The sequence below is a fragment of the Ursus americanus genome, chromosome 15, assembly GCF_024610735.1.
Source record: "Ursus americanus isolate L20-20 chromosome 15, mUrsAme1.1.p, whole genome shotgun sequence".
NCBI lineage: Eukaryota > Metazoa > Chordata > Mammalia > Carnivora > Ursidae > Ursus > Ursus americanus.
In genome coordinates this window covers 37,151,605-37,176,560 of record NC_142141.1, presented here as the reverse complement: position 1 = coordinate 37,176,560, position 24,956 = coordinate 37,151,605, and the positions used below count along the sequence as shown (strand labels likewise).

Sequence of the window (24,956 nt, the reverse complement as noted above, 5' to 3'; positions counted from 1 at the left end):
ACTTAATAACAGCTACCATTTGTTGAGTCCTTACTATGTGCCAAGCACTATGCAAAGTGCTGCTTTTTTTTTTTTTAAGATTTTATTTATTTATCTGAAAGAGACAGCAAGAGAGGGAACATAAGCAAGGGGAGTGTGAGAGGGAGAAGCAGGCTTCCCGCCGAGCAGGGAGCCCAGTGTGGGTCTCGATCCCAAGACCCTGGGATCATGACCTGAGCCGAAGGCAGATGCTTAAGGGCTGAGGCACCCAGGTGCCCCGATGCGAAGTGCTTTCTGAATGGAAGTCCCATTAATGCCAGTGAAAAGCCAGTGAAGGAGCCGTCATTACGCCCATACTACAGATGAGGAAACAGAGGCTTACAGAGGTCATATGGTACCAGAGCCAGAAGTGGAATCCAGGTATTCTTAACCTCAGAGCCTAAACTCTTAATCGCTGAGCTATAATTTAAAAAAAAAAAGAAAAAGGAAAAGAGAAAAAAGAATATGCTTCCAAAAGTGCGTGAGGTTGGCCTTTAGTCTGAACTATTGTCTTTTAGATTAAGTTCTGAGGCTATATCCTGCTTCTAATTGTGATTCAAAATTGTGATACAATCATTAGCAACCGTTTCCAACCTAACAGAACCCATAGAATCATAGACCTTCACTTTTTTTACAATCTAGTCTATAAAGGGACAAGAAGAAAATATTTTAGTGAAGAAAAACATAATATAGTTTTAGAACGATTTAAAATGATTTATTTTATGCTCGCTCCCTCCACCCCTTCATCCCTGCCCCTCTCTCCCCCCCTCTGAGCTTTTTGACCCTCTTGCTCGCTCTCCTTTTTGAGGGTTCCAGTGTGCCCTTGCTCCAGCAGTGGGCAGTTGCTTTAGGACACAAGAGCTCATTTTTCAATCTGTAAACAGGAAGTACATTGTATTTTTTGAATTTAACTTTACTTTAAAAAAAATCATCACCTTATAGTCAAATGAATATGGTATAGGCTGGAGCTCATCCTCGATTTCCTTGTTGTAAGTTTGCCCATCTTGAAACTCTAGGAGGATGGAGAACAGGCGGCTTTCATTACATGAGTATTTGAGCCCATTGTGGAAAAGGAGTGCCTCTAAAGTAAAACAAAAACCGAAACAGACAACATTCTTGAGTCAGCAGTTGCCATCCCCCCTTTTCTGTTCTTTCTGGGCCTGGTCCAGTTCCTGGAAGAACAATGAAACACCATGAGAATGAGTAGAGAGACAATTCATCACAGAAGGCTTCTTCCTTAAATTTTTTTTCAAAACCAGAGACAGGAATTATTGGGGAAAGTAAAGTAAGACACATGAATGGATAAGACATGGAGTTTTAGCAGATGGGTGAATAAAATCCATGCAAATAATAGAGCGTTGAGAACTTGACATTATTTATATATTATCCTTCTAAACTCGGCTGAATACATATTTCATTTATCCAAGAAGTCATACGAAATATTATACCAAAAGAGATCTGACTTACAATACAGACTTACAGAGTTCCGCGTACGTATTTATGAGACCCTCCCTCCCTACTCCATCCGTGCAAAAGCCCACGAATGTGGTGCATATTTGTTAATTACCAAAAGACTCCTTTTATAAATAAAGAAGTAAATGCATATTTACCTATTTGCATTAAGAAACTCTCTTCTCTTCCTTCCTCTCTTCAAAGTGACTGCTGCCTAAAATACCAGGTTTCTGAAGCAAAGTCTTAATCTTTTACATTCTAAAAAATGTCTGTTTACTCCCTTTTAGATGCTTAACTCATCAGTGAACATGTAATAGGTTTGCAGAAATGATCGATGGATTGCTTTCTTGATGACTGGTTCTTGATGGGTTGGTTTTTAGAAAGGAAAATGAGATTCCTGTACCCACAGCCAGCAAGTATCCGTGATCCTCCACTCTCCATTAGAACATGCTCGTGGCTGTTTCTCTGGAAATGATGAGAGATCCGTACTAACCGATCAGTACTCTAGCTAACTCTAGCTAGTCCTTCTGGTGACCAGTGTAACGCACTTCCGCTGAAGGTAGGGAATGCTGAGTAATGTGCTAGAGTTTTCCAGTTACCTACCGCCATGGAATTTTCCTCCAGCCCATCCATTAAAAGAGAGGTGTAGGGGAAAGGGTGATTCCTTGGCAGTGCGGTTTGGAATTCTGCCACTGCCGTTCGCTAGCTGTGCAACATTGGATAACGTATTTTACTTCTCTATCTTGGGTATCTTCACCTTTAAAATGATATCAGTGACATCTACAACCTCCAGTTGTGATGAAATTAGATGAACATGTGCCATTGGTTGGGGGTGGGATTTTGCGAGTGAGTTAGGGAACTAGCACACAAGTTAACTCAAAATACAGAAAGCCTATAAAGAGAACAAACACGTCATCATAATTGGAAGACCAGTCACGGTACTTGTAGCAGTTGTGCATTATAGTATTTCTTGGGTTTCAAGAGGGTCTCAGTTCTGATGGCAGATTGTTTTCGTAATAAAGATGTCAAGATGTCTTGAATGGGTCTGGTTTGGCTAAACCCAGATCAAATGAAGAAAAGGAGACCAGCTGAGACCCTTATCTTTACTACTGGCTCTGGAATGTGTTTCTCAAATGTATGTTTAGACAAACGCATAGTTGTAACACACTCCCGTCAGTACCTACACACCCAAGTGACCTCCTGTCTGCCTTGCCCTGGTGCTCTTTTCTTCCTTTTCTTCCACGTATTTTGAAGTGACAAGACTCAATTAAAATTTTCCCTTCCCAAACATTTAGGGCACTTCCTGCCAAAGTTCCCTTTTCTACAAAGTGATTTAGTACTTTCCCTTGCCCCCAGACCCTCGAACATTTGTGTGTAGTCTCTGGTGTAGAGCTTTGTCTTGGATTTCATGAGGCTGGGGATCAGAGATGGTCACTGGGTTTGAGTAAGAGAGAGGAAGAGAGACACCGCTCACATTAGGTTTTGTCTTCCGGAGCTTATCCTCCATTTTCCTGGTTCCACCGGTATCAGGACCATTCTCTTTCAGGCCCTGTGTCTGGCAGATTGTCCACATCCATCCTGCTCTTGTGCTCACGACACCTTGTTCATGGTGGTACCTTTAGTTTTAAGAGCCCGTGTCAGAGAAAAGGGGAGTGGTCAGAGTTGGCAGGTGGTGAAGAGGGGTGGAGGACCAGGGGCAGAGAGAGGCAAGCAGCCTGTGTGGGACACCAGGGCCCCCTCTCAGGAAAGGACCTACTTGGAGAATTGGTTCATGAAGCTCTTCTGCCCTACCCCACACACCCCTCCTTCCTTGGCTGAAATCACAGCAGCTGTTGCTCTGTTCTCTAGCAAACGAAAAGGGTCAATATGTAGAGGTTGGTGAGCCTCTCGTTTGACTGTCGCTTCTCCTTCTGGGCTCACTGCTGAAAACATGGCTTGGTGGTTGTCTTCAGCTATTTCAGAATTCACAAGTATGGAGAAAACACTCTCATATTGGTTTTCATTTTTTAAATTAAAAAAAAAAATCCTATAAATAAGAATCTTCGTTTCTTCCCATTGATAGCCGTATAGCTGTGGACTCTGGGATAACTCCCCCCATCCCTAGCCCTGCAGTGGGAGGGAGGGAGATTTAAGCCTCCTCCTTTGTTTGCCACTTTGGTTTCCAGTGCTCTGCCGTGACCACTTAGCGCTCTCTCTGAATAGCTATAGGTCGGGAGTAGTGGGCAGGAGCGTCAGAGAAGAGTTGGCGTGAGAACGGAACAGCACCACAGAATAGAAGGCGAGAGGGAAAGAAAGCATCTCGGAGGAAGAAAATACTGCTGCCTGGTACCCCCTAGCAGAGATATCCGGCCTATTGTGCCCACACCACTCGCCGCCGAGGAATTTCAGGCTTCAGTGGTGACAAGCTCAGGCAATAATGGGAAAGAGAGTGGGCCCCTTCTGAGAAATTATTGCAAGCACGGGAAGCCAAGATATTTGAGATGTGATTCAGACCTGAGGATGAAAATGGGGGGAGGGGACATTGGACTGAAAACAGATTAGCCCATTTTTAAGGTTGACAAAGTATTGAAGTGGCTCCATCCCAGTAAATGGAAACCCAGGGCAAGGGTAAGAGAAGCTAAGTTCATGCATTAAAGCCAAATTGGTCTCCTTGTTTGTGGGAGCTGCAGCTGTCTCCTCAGGAGCAGAAAGTATATGAAAATTAGTGACATAAGAGCAAAGTTAAGTTCCCACTCCGTTTTACTTGGTGTTGACTAAGACCTTAGACAGTCACTTAAGTGTTTTTTAATCTGCATTATGGGTTGTTAAAAGTAAGAACATATCAGGTATAAGTAAGTGCTTATTATGAAAATTATAAATGATATTCAAATACAAATGAAATGATAAACTGAAAGCCCTGGCTTCAGTTCTCATGGGAATTACCATTATATCACATTTTGGGGCAAACTCAGCCCAGTCATGGATACTATTTTTTTCAATACTTTACCTTACTCTAAATATGTTGGTATGAACAGGGTCACTACCTAAGATTAAATCTCTATTAGAATCTGATACTGATCATTGGAGTACAGTATAACCTTTTAATACATTTATAAAAATGCAATTTTAAATAGTAAAGAAAATAGTCCCATTTGTTATGATTGGATTATACTATAATTGGATTTTCGTGTTTTCATGAGATTAGGGAGGGGAAAGAAAGAAGAAAAGTGAAGAAATAGCTAATGAAACAGAAGAGCCCATATTATTATAATCTAATCTTTTGAGGGCTTTGTGTCATTTCCAATTTTTTACCATCCCAAGAGACACTAAGATCTTTTCGTTTGCTAGAGCAGGAAGGGAAATCTTGAAAGTCACACCTCCTTTTTTATCTAGGGTAACACCTCACCTGAGGTAGACTTTGCAGATGTCCTGAAAACGAGGGGGCGAAGATGTTTAACATGGGATGAGGTACTCCATGCCCAGGGGAGAAGGTGGAAACAGGAGAAGAACCCCACCAAAAAAGAGAATTTTTTAAAAATTTTGATGAGATGAGAAAACCACCGAGAAACTATTTGAGAACTTTGGTTTTATAACCCAATGTCTAATTTAACTGCAAATTGACAATAAATTGTTAGGTGATCAGAATAATGGCTTATATTTTGCATAAAAACATCAAAAAAAAAAAGACTCCCAAGTACACATATAAAATAATAAGTCTTTTAAAAGAATTTAATGCCAGTTTATCTGTGTGAGTCACCACAGTGACTTGAGATATGCTCAGGTTATACTGCCAGAAATTTTTTTGAGTATTTCTTCATCTACAGAGACACACACACTACTCACTATTTACACTCATAGCTTCCCCAACCAGTAATCACCTGGGAAAGAATTTGATTGCCCTTTTAAATCAGTAGAGAGCCATGTGAAATCAGCTCTTGAGACAGGAAACGGGTGATCAGGTGTTTGCTGACACAGCTGATGACTGGCCGTTCTTTGGCTTTTTTCCTTCACCTTTTATGATGCCCTGATGAAATCTGATGCCAAGTTCTCATAACTTGTGTAAGATCCCATTGCTGGGTGGAATGAGGGTAAGGGGGTGTAGAAGGAATTACTGTCCCCGTTACCTTCCTCTGGAGAATTCTCTGGACTGACTTCCTGAAAATCTCCTTCTGTTTGCCTTCACCAGGAATGGCGGCCCTAGATAGTAAGGCATCAGGGAAGATGGGAATGCGAGCCGTAGTCTATTACATGACTACGACCATCATTGCCGTGGTGATTGGCATAATCATTGTCATCATCATCCATCCCGGGAAGGGCACAAAGGAAAACATGCACAGAGAAGGCAAAATTGTACAAGTGACAGCTGCAGACGCCTTCCTGGATTTGATCAGGTACGTCCTTGCAAGCCCGCCCCTTTGGGTGTGTTTTGACCACTGCAGCCCTTCTTTTTGGGGAGCTAGTCAGACTGCAGAACAGGTGTCTAACGGAACCAACCTCGCTAGGCTTGTAATGAAAGTCACATCTTTACTTCTGCCTAACAGAATTAAAGGTTTTATTTTCTGATCTAATGGGAAAGAGGTGAGGAGCAGAGAGGGGATACAGATTTTGAGTGTCTTGCTTTTAGGGTTCAGAATCTGATCACTCAGTTCTCCTCTCAGCTGTGCAGCTTACCTTGGAATGTTAATAAGTCTTACCCTACTGCCTTGCTGTTGGAGGCTAGTTTTTACTCAACTATAGCCTGTTGGTGGGACTCTTCTAATGTAGAATTTGTCATCTGTATCATCATCTGTTCTGCACAACAGTTTCTGTCCAGAAAGGACTTTAAGGGTCATCTGGTCATACCTGTTCTAAGGTCTTCCTTTTATACTATTCATGAAGAAAGGATTTGGCAGACCAGCATTGAAAGATGGCTTCCTTAGCATTGTTCTGTGTAAAAACCATACACCGATTGCAAATGAGTCTTACCCAGTACTTGAAACAGACTTGATGGTAGAGTCATCTCACACAGAACAGTGAAGTAAACCAGTGTTTGATCCTCGCACCTTCCTGCTTGCTCTCTCTCCACACCTGCCCTTGCATCAGTCAGATCCTGGCAGGAAGCATAGTGCATATTCAAAAGGATCAGTGAAAGGGGCTCAGAAAGGTACAGGCAGGGTTAAGGAACTTACAAGGGATGGCGAGGCGCCACCAGCGACAGGAAGCTGTTTTGTTATCAACCCCAGCTCTGAGGGGCAAAGGAAGGGATGTGGGAAGAGCTGTGGTCTTGGAAAAGGGCCCTATGATAAGAACAGGAGTGCTAATTAGGATGGAGGGAGCTGCTGCCAACCTGTCAGAGAGCTGAAGAATATATCCGTCCACTTCTCTCTCCTCCTACCCTGTGATCTGTCAGCACATCCCACTGCACAAACCCAAAAAGGAAGCCAGAAGGCAAGAGAGCCCACATGCTACAACCTGAGGGGTCAGCCTTCTAGGGCACAGAGCAGGATAGAGAGTGGATCTAGAAGGGCAAATGGAAGGTACCCCAGCACAAGCCTCTAGATTTCTCACCTGCTCAGCATTCCTCCACCATGTAGCCTTCTCAGCCTGTCCTCCCGAAACCAAGCGCTCTCCTCCTTTCTGTACGACTTCCTTACAGAGTGACTTGTTGGCCAATCCTAGATGCCTACTCTAAAGGGTCCCTCACTGATCATCTGAAAGAAACTCCTCCTAGGGACTTGATACCACATGCCATCTCAAGGGTTGGGTCTTTGACAGGTAGATTCAAGAGAGATTTGAGCAACAAAGGCTCCCTTCAGCAGCACTTCTGTTTCTACCATGAATGACTTTGTCCCATCTGTATATAAGCACAACCCAGCCCCTTAGAGCCTCTTCTTGAAAGCCCTTTGTAGGGAATTAATCACAATTATCTGAAGGTAAGAAGCCAAGAAGCCACCCTATAACATTATTTCATATCAACTTGTCACCTGATGCTATGATTTTATGTAGTTCATAAAATTAATTACAGCTTTTCACCATTTCTTCCATGAGCTTTACCATCAGGTAGGTTAGGTTAGGAGTATTTAATTATATTCTCTTTCTGTATAATTTCCACTCCTTGTTTGAAGAACTGGGATCTTGTCATTCCAAGTCTGGTTGATCCATCGGAGTGCTGTGTGTTTCTGCCTCTCCTTGCCCCAGTGGTAGGTGTATGAGTAGCCTATCCCCACCAGTCACTTGGCTCAAGCATTTTTCCTGAAATCTCCTGAACTCACATTTCTCTCAAGATTTATATAAACAGATCCATAGAGCATGGATAGGAAGGAAAAGGAAACAGGATTGTCTAGGCAGTAAGAAGAAAGGGAGAAGAGTTGATGACCTTAAAACATGACTTTGATAGCACACAACTGCTAGAATCTCAGGCTTTGCAAGTTCCTGGGCCATGTCTCCTCGTCCCACAGTCTTCAACCTTGGAGCCCTAACAATAGTTTATTCCAATCTCCTCTTTAACAGATAAATCAGCAGAGATCTAAATGGGTGTAGTGACTTGGCCAAGTTCACGCAGCCGGTTAGAGACTCCCCAGGTAGATTATGGCCCCTTGAACTCCACCATGAACTCAAACACTGCTCTGAGAAAGTGACAAGCCTTGCCACATGGACCACAAGTTTAAATTTCGTGAGCCGTCTCCCCATTGGTCACCAAAGAGCCTCAAAAGCGCCAGCAATTCAGGGTCAGTATGCCATCCCCCAGCTGGCCTTTGGAAGGACTTTGTGGGGAACAAAATGCCAGTCTGACCATGACATTTGATTCAGAACATTTGGTCCCTGGACACATGGCATAAAATCAAAATGGCTGCTATTAAATAATACCTCAGTTAACCAGAATGTTTATAACCAAAGGTGTTTCCGTTCTCACTTTGGTTCTTCCTGGGAGCAGGATTTGATGAGATAATTACCAAATTTAAAAATCCCATTGTTTGACAAAAGGACAGATGAGTTGAATTTGAGACTTCCCTGAAAAATACGAACTACATGGGCCCCACATAGGGATGACAGTATGTCCCACTTCAAGTCATAAAAGCCACCAAAACCTTTCTTTTTATCCATTTGCTGCTTAGTTCAATACATCTTTACCTTAGACCCAATGAGAAAGTATTTAAGAAGCAAACTTACTATTCGAGACATTTTTCAAATGACCATTATTTTCTTTGCAGGAATATGTTCCCTCCAAATCTGGTGGAAGCCTGCTTTAAACAGGTAAACACTCTATAGCCACTAATTCACTTTTGAAATTCCTCTTTGGCATACCACACAGTTGGGACCCTCTTGTTTATTTTATTTTATTTTTTCCGTTTCTCCACAGTAAGAACACTCTTGCCAACCAGATAGAAAGCACCCGGGTTTTCTGGGGAATTTGCAAGGGGTGGGGAGGTCTTACCTTGTATTGAAGGCTTACTAGTTGCCAGATACTCTAAATCTTGCATACAAATAACTGATTGAGTCTCTGTTAATTATTAAGAAGGCCAATCAGAACACTCCCACATTCCACAAATGAAAGCCCACCAAGCAAACAAACTCCAGTATAAACACATCTACAACTTGCTTTAAAGATTAGGGAGATTATTCAAGTTTCTGGGTTTAATTTTAAAAACCAATGGGTTGTTTTTTAGAAGTCTACTAAGGGCCTTATAGATTCTAAAGGAGGAACCGTATCATTTCTTGAATGCCTGCAATGTGCCAAGCACTAATGTTGTATTTGGTCCTCACATGAATGGAATGGGTATCATTGTCTTCATTTCATTGATGAGGCAACTCATCTATGCTAATTCAGAAGGATTATTTAAAAGGCACAAGATCTCACAAGTAATAAATGGTAGATCCAGAATTCAAATTCATCACGTTGACTGCAAATTCTGCCCTCTTCCTGCTCCTGCATTCTGCTTCCTGGAGAGGGAAGAGACACCCGCCTGGAAGCTGTAGTGAGGTCCAGTTCCTTTTAGCCCATATCTACTCGATTCTCCGCTCTCGGTGTTACGGATACAAATACATTTTACTGTTGGGGGTAAAGTTCGTTGTAACTTCACCTGAATAAAAAAGCTTTGTTGCCCAAAATATTAAAAGGAAAACAATTAGACATTCTGGGTTAAGTAATAGTTCCCCAGCATTTCTCCAGGTGGTGTCACTTCATCCTAGTTGTAATCCCCTAACCCTTCTCCTTAGGATCTCTAAAGCAAAAAAAGAAAACCCCTACTTTATGGAGGACTAACTTTTATACATTCAAGTCACGCTTTGGTTCCCTCCCCCCTTTTTAAAATTTTTATTGACTATTTTTAATAGGTAATGAATGCACACACTGCAAAATTCAAACAGAATCCTTTCTTTTAAAAAAAGAGAGTCTAAGAAGCCAGAATCAAATTTTCTTTATTCAAAACCTGCAATAACCATAAATAATAAACCCCTTTCAATCCAACCAGCCAACCCCAGCACCATGGGGCTGACTATTCTAGTTAGTTAGCTGGCACTGGGCAACATCAAAAGTGCTGATTTCTAGCAGCACTAGGAAAAGTGCTGACTCGAGCAGATTAATTGTATTTGGTTTTGGATTGCATTTACAAGATTTTGAAAGGGAAGCAAATGTATCTTCCCAGATCTATTTGTCTTAGACCAGAATGCAAATGAGGTTGCAATTTCTGTACGCTACAAACTGTGTCTGAGGGGAAAGAGTTGGAGCCATAGGAAAGGCTAATCAGGATAGGAAATCTACCTAGACAATCCATAAAATGCATAAGCATCCCAATGAAATAGAGATTTGAGAGTTGCCTGGAACAGGAGACTAAAACGGGCCAGTTTCTTTGTTACTTAGAATTACCAGCAGTATCAATGATTGTTCAGGGATGTGTCCATAGTATTGACAGCTGGCTATGTCCTTGTTGGAGAGTAGTGGTTCCCCACTGGACAAAAAAGTCTCCCATTCACTCTTTTTTTTTTAAAGATTTTATTTATTTATTCGACAGAGATAGAGACAGCCAGCGAGAGAGGGAACACAAGCAGGGGGAGTGGGAGAGGAAGAAGCAGGCTCATAGCGGAGGAGCCTGATGTGGGGCTCGATCCCGTAACGCCGGGATCACGCCCTGAGCCGAAGGCAGACGCTTAACCGCTGTGCCACCCAGGGGCCCCTCCCATTCGCTCTTGGTAGAGAAATGGCCCAGCACTTCATGTACAGCTGTGTGTTCTTCCCCTGGACTGTAGACCCAGTCAACATCCGTATATCATTACTCTCTGATCCTTTACTACCGTTAACATAAAGGTTGGGGATTCTACTCTCATTAAAATCATAGATAGATGGATGGGCTTGATTGTTTTATACGGTCACAATCATCGACTCTGCATCTTCTGTCTGGCCCATCTATGCAGAAGCTGTTGGGAAAAGACTAACTTGAGTAGGAAGAGAAATTCCTTTATAGACTTGAGAATTGGGTTGTCACCCTCAGCTATTAATCAAGCATCTATTGATAGTATCAGAAATGCCTTGATTCTATCAGAAATGCCTTGAAGACGGTTGTTTTGGGATTTTTAAATTTTTTTTTAATTTCACTAAGTTTTGTTTTAATTCTACAATTCTAGTATAGTTAACATACAGTGTTATGTTAATTTCAGGTATACCATAGAGTGGTTCAACAGTTCTATACATTTATCACGATAAGTGTACTCTTTAATTCCCATCACCTATTGCCCCCCTCTCCTATCCCCCGCACCCCCTCCTCTGATAACCATCGGTTTGTTCTCTATAGCTAAGAGTCTGTTTCTTGGTTTGTCTGTCTCTTTTTTTGGTTTTTGTTTCTTAAGTATCTGTCTTTCTCTGACTGACTTCGCTCAGCATTACACTCTCTCGATCCATCCATGTTGTTGCAAATGGCAAGATTTCATTCTTTTTATGGCTGAATAATAGTCCATGTGGTAAATGTATACACCACATCTTCTTCATGCACTCACCTATTGATGGACACTTGGCTGCTTCCATAATTTGGCTGCTGTAGATAATGCTGCTATAAACGTAGAGGTGCATAGGGGATTTTTAAATTTTTAATGTTCGCTGAAATCTCCAGCTAAGTCTGGTCCCCAAAGGGCTTTGTTACTGAGCCCCATTAGCCAACCTTAGTGTCGTACTTTAAAACTTACAAGGCATTCTCACATATTCTGCTTAATTCGATCAACAGCCCTGTGAGATAGAACCACTGTGGTTATTTCTGTTTCACAGATGTAAGTAAGACCAAAATGATGATTGGAGATTTGTTCATGATCCCATAGCATGATCCTATAGATAGTAAAGGGACGATGTGAATATTTGGATTTACGGGTTTTTTTAAAGCCCATTTTGGCTATTTTTTTAGGGTTTCAGAAGAAGGCAAAAGCACATGTATATGTTTAGTCCAGACTCTTCAACCAGATACCTCTTTCCTGTTACGATTGTCTTGCATTGGGGGTGTGTGTCCGTGCTGAGGAAGTAGTAGAGGTTTGTCACAGGTCAGATGCGAGATACCTTCTATAGCCGTAGTCTCCGAATGCGAGGTAACGTATATCATTAGAGAAAATTTGGAGAATAAGAAAGTAAAAAGAAAAATCACCTCTAACCCCTGTTGTGCCTTTTCTTTTTTAAGTTTAAAACCAACTATGAGAAGAGAAGCTTTAAAGTGCCCATCCAGTCCAATGAAACGCTCGTGGGTGCCGTGATAAACAATGTGTCAGAGGCCATGGAGACTCTTACAAGGATCAGAGAGGAGTTGGTCCCGGTTCCAGGGTCTGTGAATGGGGTCAATGCCCTGGGACTGGTTGTCTTCTCCATGTGCTTTGGATTTGTGATTGGCAACATGAAAGAGCAGGGGCAAGCCCTGAGAGAGTTCTTTGATTCTCTTAATGAAGCCATCATGAGATTGGTAGCAGTGATAATGTGGTACGTATTTCCATTTGCTATATACGCTGTCTACAGGTGCTCATTGCCATCAGCATGGGTTCTATGCTGAGGAAGATGCCGCCAGGCAGGATAGCCAGTTGCAACAATCTCACCGGGGTAAGCACAAGAAATCCAGTGATTGTCGGGGCCTGTAGTGGTCTTGGATCCTGTCTGTAAGCCGCTCTTAACAAGTTTGCTTTCTCGTTTTTGAAAGGTGTCTACTTCTTTACTCCAGGGCTAGTGGGATGCCATTCCTCGTTCCTTCATTTTATATCTATTTAGTTATTCGTTCAGTATATATTTATTGTCTACTATATACCAAGCATACAATGCCACACACTCTGAACATAGCAGTGAAGAAAACAGACAAGGATGTCCCAGAACTTACAGTCTTTTAAGGGATATAGAAAAATAAATCAACCGAATGCTTTAGTAACAAGTGCTGTGAAAAAATAAAACAGCAGATTTTATTTTATGTGATGTGATAAAAAGTGACTGGGGAGGAAGCACAAAATTTGCCTTGGATTTTGGCCTCTGAGGAGGTGACTTTTTTGCTAAGATCTGAATGACTCAGAGAAACTAGCCACACAATGTGCCAAGAGAAGAGCATTCACAGTAGAGGGCAAAGCACACGTAGAGGCCCCTTGACTGTCAGAAAAAGTGAGATCTCCTCTCCTCCATTTTTAGCTCTCGGAAAGAAATGTAAAATCATGGCAGTCCTGCTGCCTGCCCAAAGGACTCATGGGAAGTGTTAGAGAATGCCAATCCACAATTCATAATAAAACTTTCTTCAAGTAAAGTTGAGAGTAGGACACAAAGGAAAAGACTAAATCCGCAGAGGAACATTGACCTTGGAAAGTAAATTCTCCCCAGCTGGGAGAGAACCCTTTGATTGGTTTAGGCCTCATGTGGGGGTTGCTTTCCCTTTATCCTTTTTTTCTAATCCAGACTCCTTCTTGGCACTGGTAGGAGGAAGGCATCCATTTCTAAGAAAAGTACTCACCAACATGATTAAAAATACCCTTTGTCTTTATGGCCACCAAGGCCCAGAGAAATCCATTTTTCAGGAGCTTGTACGAGGTGGATATGAACTTGGGCACGAAGGCTGATCAGAATGTGATCTCTACAGGAGCCCTCGGTTGAAATCCTGGGGCCCCTCCTTTGAAATCCTGGCAGAGCTGAAAGTGGACATTTATCTTCATATTATTAAAATGCCTCCACCTTTCACCTCTTTCATGAAAGAAACCCATTCAAGGCTGCTGAACGAACCTCACATGTAGCTTTTCAAGCTGTACATTTGCCTGCGCGTTCAACATTGAGTTATTACTTTTCTGAAAACAGGTACTCTTATAATTTCCTGGCCTGTGTTTTGAAAGGACTTTTAAAAGAAGCATTGTATTTTCAACTTGAAATAAGACCTCCACAGTTCCCAGCAGACCCTTCTCAAGGGTGATTGGCCCCTCTGTTTTTGGTAACGTGAGTTTGGTTGCAGTTTACTGTGCCCATCAGACAAAGGGAGTTGAAAGCGGGGCAGAGGGACCTTTATGCAACAAAGGTGGTTCTACGTACAAGTTATTTTGTGTCTCAGTTGTTCCTTCTTGCCGGTCTGCAGGGGGAAGATGACAAATGTCAGTAGCAGCCTGTGGGTGATAATTACTTAATTAGAACACCTATAACCTGATCGTGGTAATACATACATGCACATTATTAATTTTAGTAGCTTTGCATTTATTATATAGTTGCCTTCAGTTTGCGGCAAATGGTACTAGTTTTCCATTCCCACTATAGCATAAAACTTACTCTCAGAGTAAATTTAAGAGTTGATTTGAGGACCAATACTAAGTAATATTGTAAGTGGCGTGTTACGTGGGAAAAGAAAGACTTTTAAGAGAGATGATTGCAAATCTAAAACACTGAAATGGTATTGTGTGCATCTTGCTTTAACTTGGAAATCAGGCTCTGATGTGGGAAATGCTCCCAAAAGTCTGGATATTGGGTCAGTGGATTCTGGCTGTTCAGAGTACTTAGAAGGAGAACAGAAGGCAGGGGGAGTTGGGTGGCATCTGAGGACCGCAAAAGTAACCCAGGTGGGGTGAAAGGAGAGTGATCTAGAAAAAAGAAGTGAGTTTAAAAACCTCTGTACCTGTCTTTTTTTCATAGGCTCAGGAGAAAAGAAAAAAAATTGTGACCTAGAGAAATTCTAGTGAGCAGAAGGCCTTATTATGCGTTATTTATATTAAAAAAAAAAAAAAAACTTAACGATTCCTGCGAGTTCTCATAGTATCCTGGGCACAGAAAGTTCGGCTATCAGCTCTCTGTCGCGTTTTCTTGTCACTTGGTCGTTTCTGTGGAATAGCTGGTTAGCTCGTCAGAAACCAGACTTCCAACCGTGCCTGTGTTGCTTCTGCATAGGTACGCCCCTCTGGGCATCCTCTTCCTGATTGCAGGGAAAATTGTTGAGATGGAAGACATGGGAGTGATTGGGGGGCAGCTTGCCATGTACACGGTGACCGTCATCGTCGGCCTGCTCATTCACGCCGTCATTGTCTTGCCCCTCCTCTACTTCCTGGTAACGCGGAAGAACCCTTGGGTTTTTATCGGAGGGTTGCTGCAAGCACTCATCACGGCTCTCGGAACCTCCTCCAGGTGCGTACATACGTGTGTCTTCACTCCTATCAGAAAATGTATCTCAAACTTAACTTTGATCCAGAATCCTGGTAGTGGTGGCGGTGGGGTGGGGGGGCGGTTCTGGGTTTTAAACTTCCGGGTATATGAATTGGCATTTTCACGCAGGTGCTAATCAGACCTAGTTGGGATTCAGGGAATGGTTGGCTGTATACCCTTTGGGGAGACATATGGAAATCAGCTATTCCTTTCCTGCCCACCGTCCTCTCTCTCTTCCAGCTGACCTGTGCCTGAGGGAAAGATGGCAGTCACTCAGCACAGGTGTGGGGAGAGGGGAATAATCACAAGTATGCCTCACAGAAGAACCCAGGAGTGGGAGAGCTGCCACATAACCCAGGGAGGCGACCCACACTGTTCTAACCCTGTTCCCCTATTTATACAAGTGCTGACTTAGTTCCCTTTAAATTAGGGCATGGGAGAGGAAGGAACTCTGTCCAAAATACCAAACATACAGTCGTGGTCTAAAAGATCTGGAGGGTCAGCTGACACGCCCTTTTTTTTTTTTTACCATTCTCAGTTCTGCTACCCTACCCATCACCTTCAAGTGCTTGGAAGAGAACAACGGTGTGGACAAACGTGTCACCAGATTCGTGCTCCCAGTGGGGGCCACCATCAACATGGATGGGACCGCCCTCTATGAGGCTTTGGCTGCCATTTTCATCGCTCAAGTTAACAACTTCGAGCTGAACTTTGGACAGATCATTACAATCAGGTATGAGGAAAATTCTACACAGCATTTTCTTAAGAATGCCTTTATATGATGAGAAGATGATCAGGATTGGATGAAGAAACTGGTTGGAAAGGGGATCGAACATAAACAGGAGGTTGGGGTTTGTGGCAGTAGATTTACTTTTGATATTTAGATATTTTTACTCATTTTTTTAAAAAAGTACAGATGTACACATTTATTAATAATGAAGTTCTAATGATACAGAAATGTAGAAGTTGTGCTCACTTTGGCAGCACATATACTAAAACAGAAATGTAGAAGTTAAAAAAATGGAACTTTCCTGCCACCATCACCCCCCATCTTTCTGTAGGTCACCACTATTAATGTTTGCGGTATAAAGACCTTTTCCTACACCTAGACACACATACACTCTTTGTATAATTAATAGAATCATGCCATGCATACTGCTTGTCCCTGGATTGATTTATCAGTGTACCGTCGATAAAACATCTAGCTCTTTTAAAATCTACAGAATACATAGTATGGATATTTCTTTTTTAAAAATGTTAGATTATTCTTCAGTTTTAAAAGGCATTAAAATATGTTGGCTTTTATTGCCAGTATTAAAAAACTAAAATACACTTGAAAAACTGGATTAGCATTTTCTCTTGGGTTAATTTTTAGGCAGTATAAAATAGGTGAGAGACCCCATTGACAAACAGGTTGAGAATTTTATTTCTATGGACTGCTTTTTTAACTATTATATTTGAGGTGTCTAGTGAAAGGTAATGTTCCTTTCCATACCTTCCCCTGATTTTTCAATTTCCTTCTCCAGAGGCAGCCACTGTTGCTTGCTAATTTCTTTTATGTTCTTCTGGAGATAGCCCACGCATATGCATGTGTATATGTGATTATAACCCCCTGTTTTTGCTTACTGAGTGTCCGTTCTGCACAACAGACCAATAAGTAAGTGTAAGGGAGACGTTAAGCCTCACAAGCCAGATCAGACTCTACTGTTCATTGTGTGTGTTCTAATAATTATTAGCAATTTATTTTGGATATCAAAATAAGTCAGATTTTTTTTACAACTCTTTATTATAAAAATTATCTTACAAACGGAAAGTTGAAATAATATTACAACAAACATCTACCAAGATCCAAGAATTGTTAACATTTTACCATTTTTGCTTCTTTCTTTCTCTGCCTTCTTTATATTTTACATATACATAGTCCAACATGCATCTCCTGAGAATAAGAATCATTTTTTATAAAACCACAATAGTAAGATTCTTTAAAATACTTGAAGAATATCCAGTCTACATCCAAATTTCCCCAGTTGCCCCAAAAATGTCTTTTATAACTTTTTCCCCTAGACCAGGATAAAGTCCAGATTTATGGCTTGCATTTGGTTTTCATGTCACTTCAGTCTAGTTTTAATCTCTGTCAGTTCCCCCACTGTGAGTGTGTGTGTGTGTGTACATATATGTTTATCTAGAAATAAGTTATGTTAGACTCTGTATATATGTTTTGAGTTACTAGAAAACAATAATAGCTTATAAAAAAAAAAGAGGCTGGTCACAGCCAGACGTGACTGGCCTGGGCGTTCTGGGAGCCCTGAGCACAGTCTAGCTACACTGGGGTTAGGAGATGAATATCGCAGCTCACCATAACCCATTCGTGGGCATACCTTGGCAAACTGGTTGAAAAGCCCTGAGTTATAAAAAAGGCTCAGTTGCATGTGACAGAGTAAAACATTATAATAACACTAAGAGTGACTTACTTTCTCCATTACTCCACAAAGCCCTCAAGGCTGGTAAGTGTTTTATGCGGTGTAATATGCGGGGTAAGGGACCCAGGCTTTGATTCCATCATCCGTGAGGTAGCACCCTCGTCCAAACGGTCCGGATAGCTTTTCACCACCTTCGAATCCTAGCCCCTGTGAAGCGGAGGAGGACACAGCCTGCAAGGTGTGTGATCACTTCACCCGTATCTCATTGACCAGAACTTAGTCTAAGCTCCAGCCTCTAGTCTTCACGCTGGGCAGCCGTAGACCAGGTAAAGCTTCTAGTACCATAGAAGAGCAACAATATAAGGGAACACGATAGTCTCTTCTACAGACTGACTTTTATTAATTCCACTTTATATCAAGGTAGTATTTTACTCTTTATAAAACATTTTCACCTTCTCACATCAGCCTATATCAAATAGATATTTAACAGAGTCCCAAACAAGGTTGTGTGCCTTACAAGTCAGGTCTGTACCACCTCCATAAAAAATACTTATAGTGGTACAGAAATTTGTTCATGAATCATTTTGCTTTTGAATTAATACATTTGATTTTTTTTCTGACCACATTAACCGTACAAGTTCAGTATCTTTACAATCCTCTACTTGCATAGACGAGTTAACAGGAAACAAATTGTTATTGTAACTCTACAGTATTTTTGACCTTAAATATTTTCAGGTATGTGAAAAAGTCTGTTGGCACCAATGCATTCATTTAAAAATGGCTATAATAATAGGACCGACTTCCTAAGGGTTGTTGTGAGGCTCAAATGAGATAAGCCATGCTTAGCGTATCTGATGGCACCTAATAAGCCCTTGATAAATATTAGTTAATATTATTGTTAGCTCAGTGGCTTTTTTTTTTTTACAGTCTCCTTAAGTTTTTCTAAAGCATATCCTGCTCTGTTAACTTGGCAAGGCAGACACTGCTGCCCCCGGCGTGGTCTGCAGGACACACTCTCTGTTTGGGGGGAGGTGTGCAAATGTTTTATGTTTTGGAACTTCTTTTCACAGCATCACAGCCACGGCTGCCAGTATCGGGGCAGCTGGGATTCCTCAGGCGGGCCTGGTCACCATGGTCATTGTGCTGACGTCTGTGGGCCTGCCCACCGACGACATCACGCTCATCATCGCCGTGGACTGGTTCCTGTGAGTATGCTTGGACGGCCGTCCAGCGTGCTGTGGCAAGGCCCCCTCTGTTACTCCAGGGCACCAGGCAGCTTGGCCTACCTGCCAGAAGGGCTCCACCAAGAGGGGCAGCGTGCCTGTGATTAAATTGCCGTCACTGCTTAGTCCCTGCCCTTATCTGGAGACCCAGCCCCTACGCCAAGTGTGCTTACGCCCTTATCAGCCCGTGGGGCACAGCCGGCAAGTACACTTCTCACTCCATAAAGCCATTCAGCGATTGGGAAACTGGCCGTCTGCGAAGCCAACATAAATCAGCAAGGCATTTTCCGAATTGCGCAACACATCCCCACGGTGGCCAGAGCAGAACGACAGGCCTCACACGCTGGCTCAGGCCCTCCTCCTTGTGCTTCCCGTTCCAATGGCGTAATGCAGCGCAGATGTTCCCGTCTGAACCCAGCAGGGAGAGGGGCGGTCATGCAGTGGGAAGAGCACTAGCGTCATTAAGTAGAATTGACTGTGGCTCTGGGGAAAGTTCCAAGAAAGGTACCCTCCATCCCCTCAGACCCTAATCTCGGGGGGCCTATCCCTCTTCCATGTTCCCCATGCCCTTCTAGCTGACATCTTTTGTCTCATAAATTCCCTTTCACTTGGAAAAAAGACTTTCCACAGGATGCCCAAAGTGAAGGCCTAGAAGGATACAGTAGGTGTTGGAGTCTCCTGTGTGTTGCCTTCGCTGGAAGGACTATGAAGAGCTGACGGGTGTGCTGAAGGCACGATAAGTGGGAGGAGGGTAATCAGTTGAGAGCATGAGTCCCACAGTCGCTTGGATCTGCGTTTGCATCCCAGCCCTGTGTGACGTTGGGCAGGTTCCCAGCTGTCCTGGTTTCCTCCTCTGTACATGGAGATGATAATGCCACCCACCTCCCCATGGTGCTTAAGGATTTCGGGCAGTGATGCCTGGCATTCCGCCCACTGTTGGGCCCAGTCAGCACTCAACTGCCATGAGGACTTCTACAGTATAGAGCTGTGGTTCTCAAAGCTTTTAGCCTCAGGACCCCTTTACACTTAAAAATTATCGAGGACCCAAAAAGCTTTTATCTGTGTGGGTTTTAGCTATCAACACTTATCATATTAGGAAAACAGAATGTTTTAAATGTTAAATTCATGTAAAGTTTACAATAATAAATGCATTACATCTTAACATAAATAACGTTTTTGCAAAAAAAAAACATCATTTACCAAACCAAAAATTTAGGGAAAAGAACGATACCATTTTACATTTTTGGTATCTCCTTAGCGTCTGGCTTAATACAAGACAGCCGGGGTCTCCTAACTGCTTCTGCGCTCAGTCTGTTGTGGTACCTTTAGTGTTGTGCTGTAGTTCTTGCAAAACCCCACCCAGGCATTCATCGGGAAAGGAGAATGAAAAGGGCCAAAACCATCTCAGCATTGTTGTGACAATAGTTTTGACCTCGGGGGCCATCAGGGCTCTCTGGATCACCCTTTGAAGACGACTGGTATAAAGGAGGGTGAATTGTAGGAAAGACAGGCAAAGAGAACTTTTAAATAGGAGAAAGGGAGAGGCCATGCCCCACTGTTGGTACTGTAGTAATTGACCTTGGTCATCTATGTGTTCTTACAACTTTGAGTGACTACTGTTACAAACAGACGTGTCTATTATGTAATGTTGCCGTTGATGTTTGCAGCATTTTAAAAGATGCCTCAATAGATTTAGCAGCTGGTTCAAAATATGAGCTGAAATCACGTGATGTTCACAGGAGCCCCGTTTTTTCTGCCCCCCACCCCCCACCTCAGGGACCGCCTCCGCACCACCACTAACGTGCTGGGAGACTCCCTTGGAGCCGGCATTGTGGAGCACTTGTCACGGCACGAGCTGAAGAACCGAGACGTCGAAATGGGTAATTCCGTCATCGAAGAGAACGAAATGAAGAAACCGTATCAGCTGATTGCCCAGGAAAGCGAGACTGAGAAACCCATTGACAGTGAAACCAAGATGTAGACTAACACAAAAAAATGTTTTCTTGAGCAGCAGGTGTTTGCAAACCATTGTAAAATGTTTCCATCTGTTACAACTCATTCTCTCCAGGAGGCCCCCTTACCTCCCTTTTCCTGGTACTCTGATAGGATTGGGAAGTATTCATCCAAAAACAAGGGAGGATTTCGCGAGTCAGATCAGATCTTACACGTTTATGTGGCACACAAAACTGTAAATGTGATTTTTTTATAAGCTAAAGAGTCAAATAGTGGGCTAAAACATGCTTTTAAATCAACTTTCAAAAGTTAAAAATCCTTCAGAATACAATTCAGTTTTAGTATTAAAACAACTTGATAAACTGTAATCGGTTATCAGTGGGAGAGTAGAAGGGTTTTTTTTCCCTTTCTCTTCTGATTTGTGTCCTGATTTTATTAACAGCAGGGCAGTATGAATACACAGCTAGCACAGCTGTGAGGACTCACATAGAGTGAAATTTCCATGTGGCCATGGGCAGGTTACATCTCATCTCCAGGCCTCAGTGTTCTCATCTGTAAAATGAGTGAGTTCTCCGGACGCCTAGATGGTCTCTTCTAGCCCAAACATCCCGTGACGTCATGGAAGAGTCTGCCTTCTGTTCCTCCTTGGAACATCATGTAGCAAGTACCATTCCATGGAGCATGGGACTTTCAGAAAGGACACTTACTAGGAAGGAACCTTTCTAAATAGGGGAGGGATGGCTGTATGGTTTACCGGGTCCTGTGTCCAAAATGTCAGTTACACAAGTCACCAGGCTGGAGGCCATTCCAGGAGTGGAATAATCCATGAAACTCTGCTCAGTTCTTCCCAACAGGGGAAGGATTCCCTTCTTTCCTACTCTTCCCAAACGGAAGGGACTGCTCTGGGATGGATGCCTCCCACCACTCCTCAACTGACTACAGACTTTTAAAAAGTAAAATGTAAGACTAGCAGCCAGCAAGGGTGCCCACGGTCTTACTATAGAACACTAAAGAGCCAGGTAGGAAAGAACGGAGCATGACTGACACTAGAGAGAGGATTTTAAAACCCCAAGATCATACACCATCTTTAAAGAAGAATTTAAAATGGAGAGGTTCATTTTTTTTTTTAACCTGAAATACTTCTCTTCAGTTCAAAATCATCCCCCAAGGAAGTTTGCCTATCAACATAGGCACGTCTATATTTTTTAAAGAAGTCAGATGAATGAGCTCTCTCTGTAATAGAGTTCCGTGAGCTGGGTGGGTGGTCTCTGATTTGAAAAGGTTTTGACTATAAGCAAAAGTTCCTAGAATGAGAGAAACAAGATATCTTTGTGTTGGAATTCCACTTAGCAAATCGTTCAAAACCTTCGGCTGGAGTGGGGTTTGGTTTTATTTTGTTTGTGTCCCTGAGAGAAATGGTAGAAGACGAATCAGTATAAAGACACCGCCAATGTGGTTCTAAGAAAAAGCCAGCAGGGGCATCAGTCGCAGGCGAGGCGGCTCCCAGCTTTGGAGGAGATTAATTTTTTACCCCCTGAGGAGTATTCATTCAAAGACATGGAGTGGGAGCTCACAGACAATACCAGCTGTGTTTGAGTTTCCGACCGAAAATGGTAAAGAATGGACTTAATTATGCTAACAGACTGAAAATCTAGACATACACCCCCCGATATACAATTAGATTTTTTATATAGATCGTGAGCGTTACATGTGTACAAAGGTTAACGTTAGGCTGTGGTGGAGTAACTATTTAATGCCGAGGCTCTATTTGGGAAATACACTACAAAAGTTAATATCCATGGCTATCATCTCGTGACACCAGTAGAGCAAAAAATTAATCATGTCAAATTAATTCTGTTACACAGTGTGATCTTTTTTTATACTAACCATTTCTTACGGAAAGCAAGTCCTCTAGGATGATCCTCTGGCCAGCCCATCACAGGCTCTGCATCGGCATGCACCCCGTGGGGACTGAGAAGCATTACTTTGTAGATGTATTTTCAATAAAGAAAAAATTAGTTTTACATTATGACCTTGTATGTTGTTGTTATTCCTCTCCCCGAAGGAAAATCTGTGTCCCATCCATGGAAGTACTGTAGTGAGCTCAGGGCAATGCTGGGAAGGGATACCATGCAGATTTTTTTTAGGTGATACTAGGTAACGTTGTGGAAGGACTGGCTGGGGGAGCCAGTCCCAAGGAAATAAGGAAGGACACGTTCTCTCCCTGCCCAGCTCCTGGAACTGGAGCTGAAAGGAGCTGATGAGGGAAGCACTTCACTGTTTTGGCCTGCACTTACTTGTCCACATAAATTTCTCAGATAAATTGAATCATTTCCATGTGGGGATTAGAAAAGTGTAATGCCACCATTTGCTCTTCCAAAAAAGTAATTTCCTGTCTGGCCTTCAAATTAGGTAGATTTATCTGTGTGATTACTACTGCCATTTATGAAAAGAGCTAAATAAGATCTCAAGGGATGTTTCAGAAGCAGCCCCTGTGGTAGCGAACCCCTTCTATTCATAAAGAACAACTTTTGGACTACTGCTTTGTCCTCTCAGGCTTTTTAATAAAGAATTGGCAGATGATAATATGGAATGCCCAGGTTGAAGTTACGTCTGGAGACTGACCCTCCCTCTACCCGTAGGTAACAGAGAGGCTCTTTAAGTAGGGTCTGTAAACCCTTAGGTTATCCATGTGAAGACTTAAATGAGTTTTCATTGCCCTTGAAATTGTAGGGAAAGTTCTGTGTATTTGCTTTTTTCTGGGGTAGACATTTTAATTTCCATCCGTTCTCTGAAGGATTTCTTTTTTTACTGAAAAAAATACATAAAACTTTATTGCAAGACTGAGAGAGACCTAAATGAATGGACAGATATGCAATATTCTTGGATAGAAAGATTTAACACCATAATGAAGTTAATGCTCACCAAAATGATCTTTAGTTTCACTTATATACTTTTCAGATTCCCAAAATATTGTTCAGAGAAACACGCAAAAGGAAAAAAACTAGGAAGAGGAAAGTTAACACAAATGTCAGGGTAGTCAGAAGGATCTTTTGACCAAAAAATTTACAAATCACTGTTTGATCAGTACATCCTAGTTTTTTTCAAGGCATCTGTGATCTTCAAATAGTTGATTGGGGAAGTGGAAGGAGACTGCTGACAGCCTGAGGGAACCAAACCAGCCGTGGCCACCTTGAGGGGACCCATATGTGTACACCTGTAGGACATTCTGGACACAAAAGCATTCAGGGAAGCGCTTCCTCCAGCAGTCACCAGCCTTTTTCTGACTTCTGCAGCTTAAACTGGATTTTGCACCCCCTCCCCCTCAAGTACAAATCTGACAAGCTGGTCATCAACCTGTGGGAGGTCTGCGGAGACGGCATTATGATTGAGGGGTATATCCGCTCTGTCAAGGTGTGACTGTATGGCCTGGTGGGGCGGGGCGGGGGGGGGTGCGGTGCAGAAGATGATGGGGAAGGAAACAGATCTGTTCACCAACTTAACTGAAAATTTTCAGGTTAACTTTTTAAGAAAATGTTTCTGGTAAGTAAATACATTTCTAACAAAATTTTTTAATCCTACGCTTTGAGAAGTTGGGGGTCTGTGTGTTCCTTTTCTCATATTTATCCCTTCAGCACCACTGTCTCACCCCCAGCAGGATTCCCTTTCCCAAGTTAAATAGTTTCACTCTCCAAGTAAAACCCTTTTTTGTAAGACTTTATTCATACACACCATGTTGAAAACAGAGATTTTAGTGCTGTTAATTGCCCGGGTCTGAAGGGAGCTTAGAGGAGAGGCTCGGTTCCCGCCGCGTGGGAGCCGAGTGAAGAGCATCCTGCGGCGGAGGGGGCGCGGCGGGGGGGCGCAGGGAGCCCTCTTTCCGGGCGGCCGCTGGGCACTTGACCCGAGGCTGCTGTCAATCATCCAGCCTCCGCAGCGGCGCGCAGCCTCTGCTCCCACCCGGGTGGTCCCCGAACTGGGGCAACAATGACCAGCTCTGTGTGGCCTGTTCCCGGGGGCCAGGACTGTTGGGAGGTGTCACACCGAAGGCAGGCTCGGAATGAATAAACCGACGGAAAAATAGCAAGGCCGCAAGAGCGAAGGAAGCTGATGGGCAGCTTCTGAGAAGGAAAGTGGGAGATAAGGAATCTCCGGGATAAATGAGGCAGGGGCTGGGGGGGACGATACCCAAGATACCCACCAGGGGGAGCCCGGAGCCCTTTGCGGAGCGGCGGGGCTTGGGGGGCAAGGACTGAACTTCTTAGAACTCGCTTGATAAACACGTGAGAAATTCCAAGCTCTGCAGAGCAGAGAAAGCCA

At 42.9% G+C, this 24,956-nt stretch overlaps 1 protein-coding gene across 4 annotated transcripts in view; it reads left to right on the top strand.

Annotated features, from left to right (window-relative positions):
• The window catches only part of SLC1A3 (solute carrier family 1 member 3), a 76,616-nt gene extending 53,951 nt beyond the window's left edge, over positions 1 to 22,665 (top strand). For 3 of the 4 annotated variants that reach the window (XM_045787274.2, XM_045787275.2, XM_087867931.1), the window contains 7 exons: positions 5,636 to 5,840; positions 8,640 to 8,682; positions 12,084 to 12,376; positions 14,789 to 15,022; positions 15,579 to 15,773; positions 18,531 to 18,665; positions 20,460 to 22,665. In XM_045787274.2, coding sequence (XP_045643230.1) covers positions 5,636 to 5,840; positions 8,640 to 8,682; positions 12,084 to 12,376; positions 14,789 to 15,022; positions 15,579 to 15,773; positions 18,531 to 18,665; positions 20,460 to 20,664 — 1,310 coding nt within the window. In that variant the 3' untranslated portion in view covers positions 20,665 to 22,665. Of the gene's footprint in view, positions 1 to 1,773; positions 2,030 to 5,635; positions 5,841 to 8,639; positions 8,683 to 12,083; positions 12,377 to 14,788; positions 15,023 to 15,578; positions 15,774 to 18,530; positions 18,666 to 20,459 lie in introns of those variants that run through there. The other variant, XM_045787276.2, reaches the window with a different exon arrangement.
• Positions 22,666 to 24,956: the final 2,291 nt, after the last annotated feature.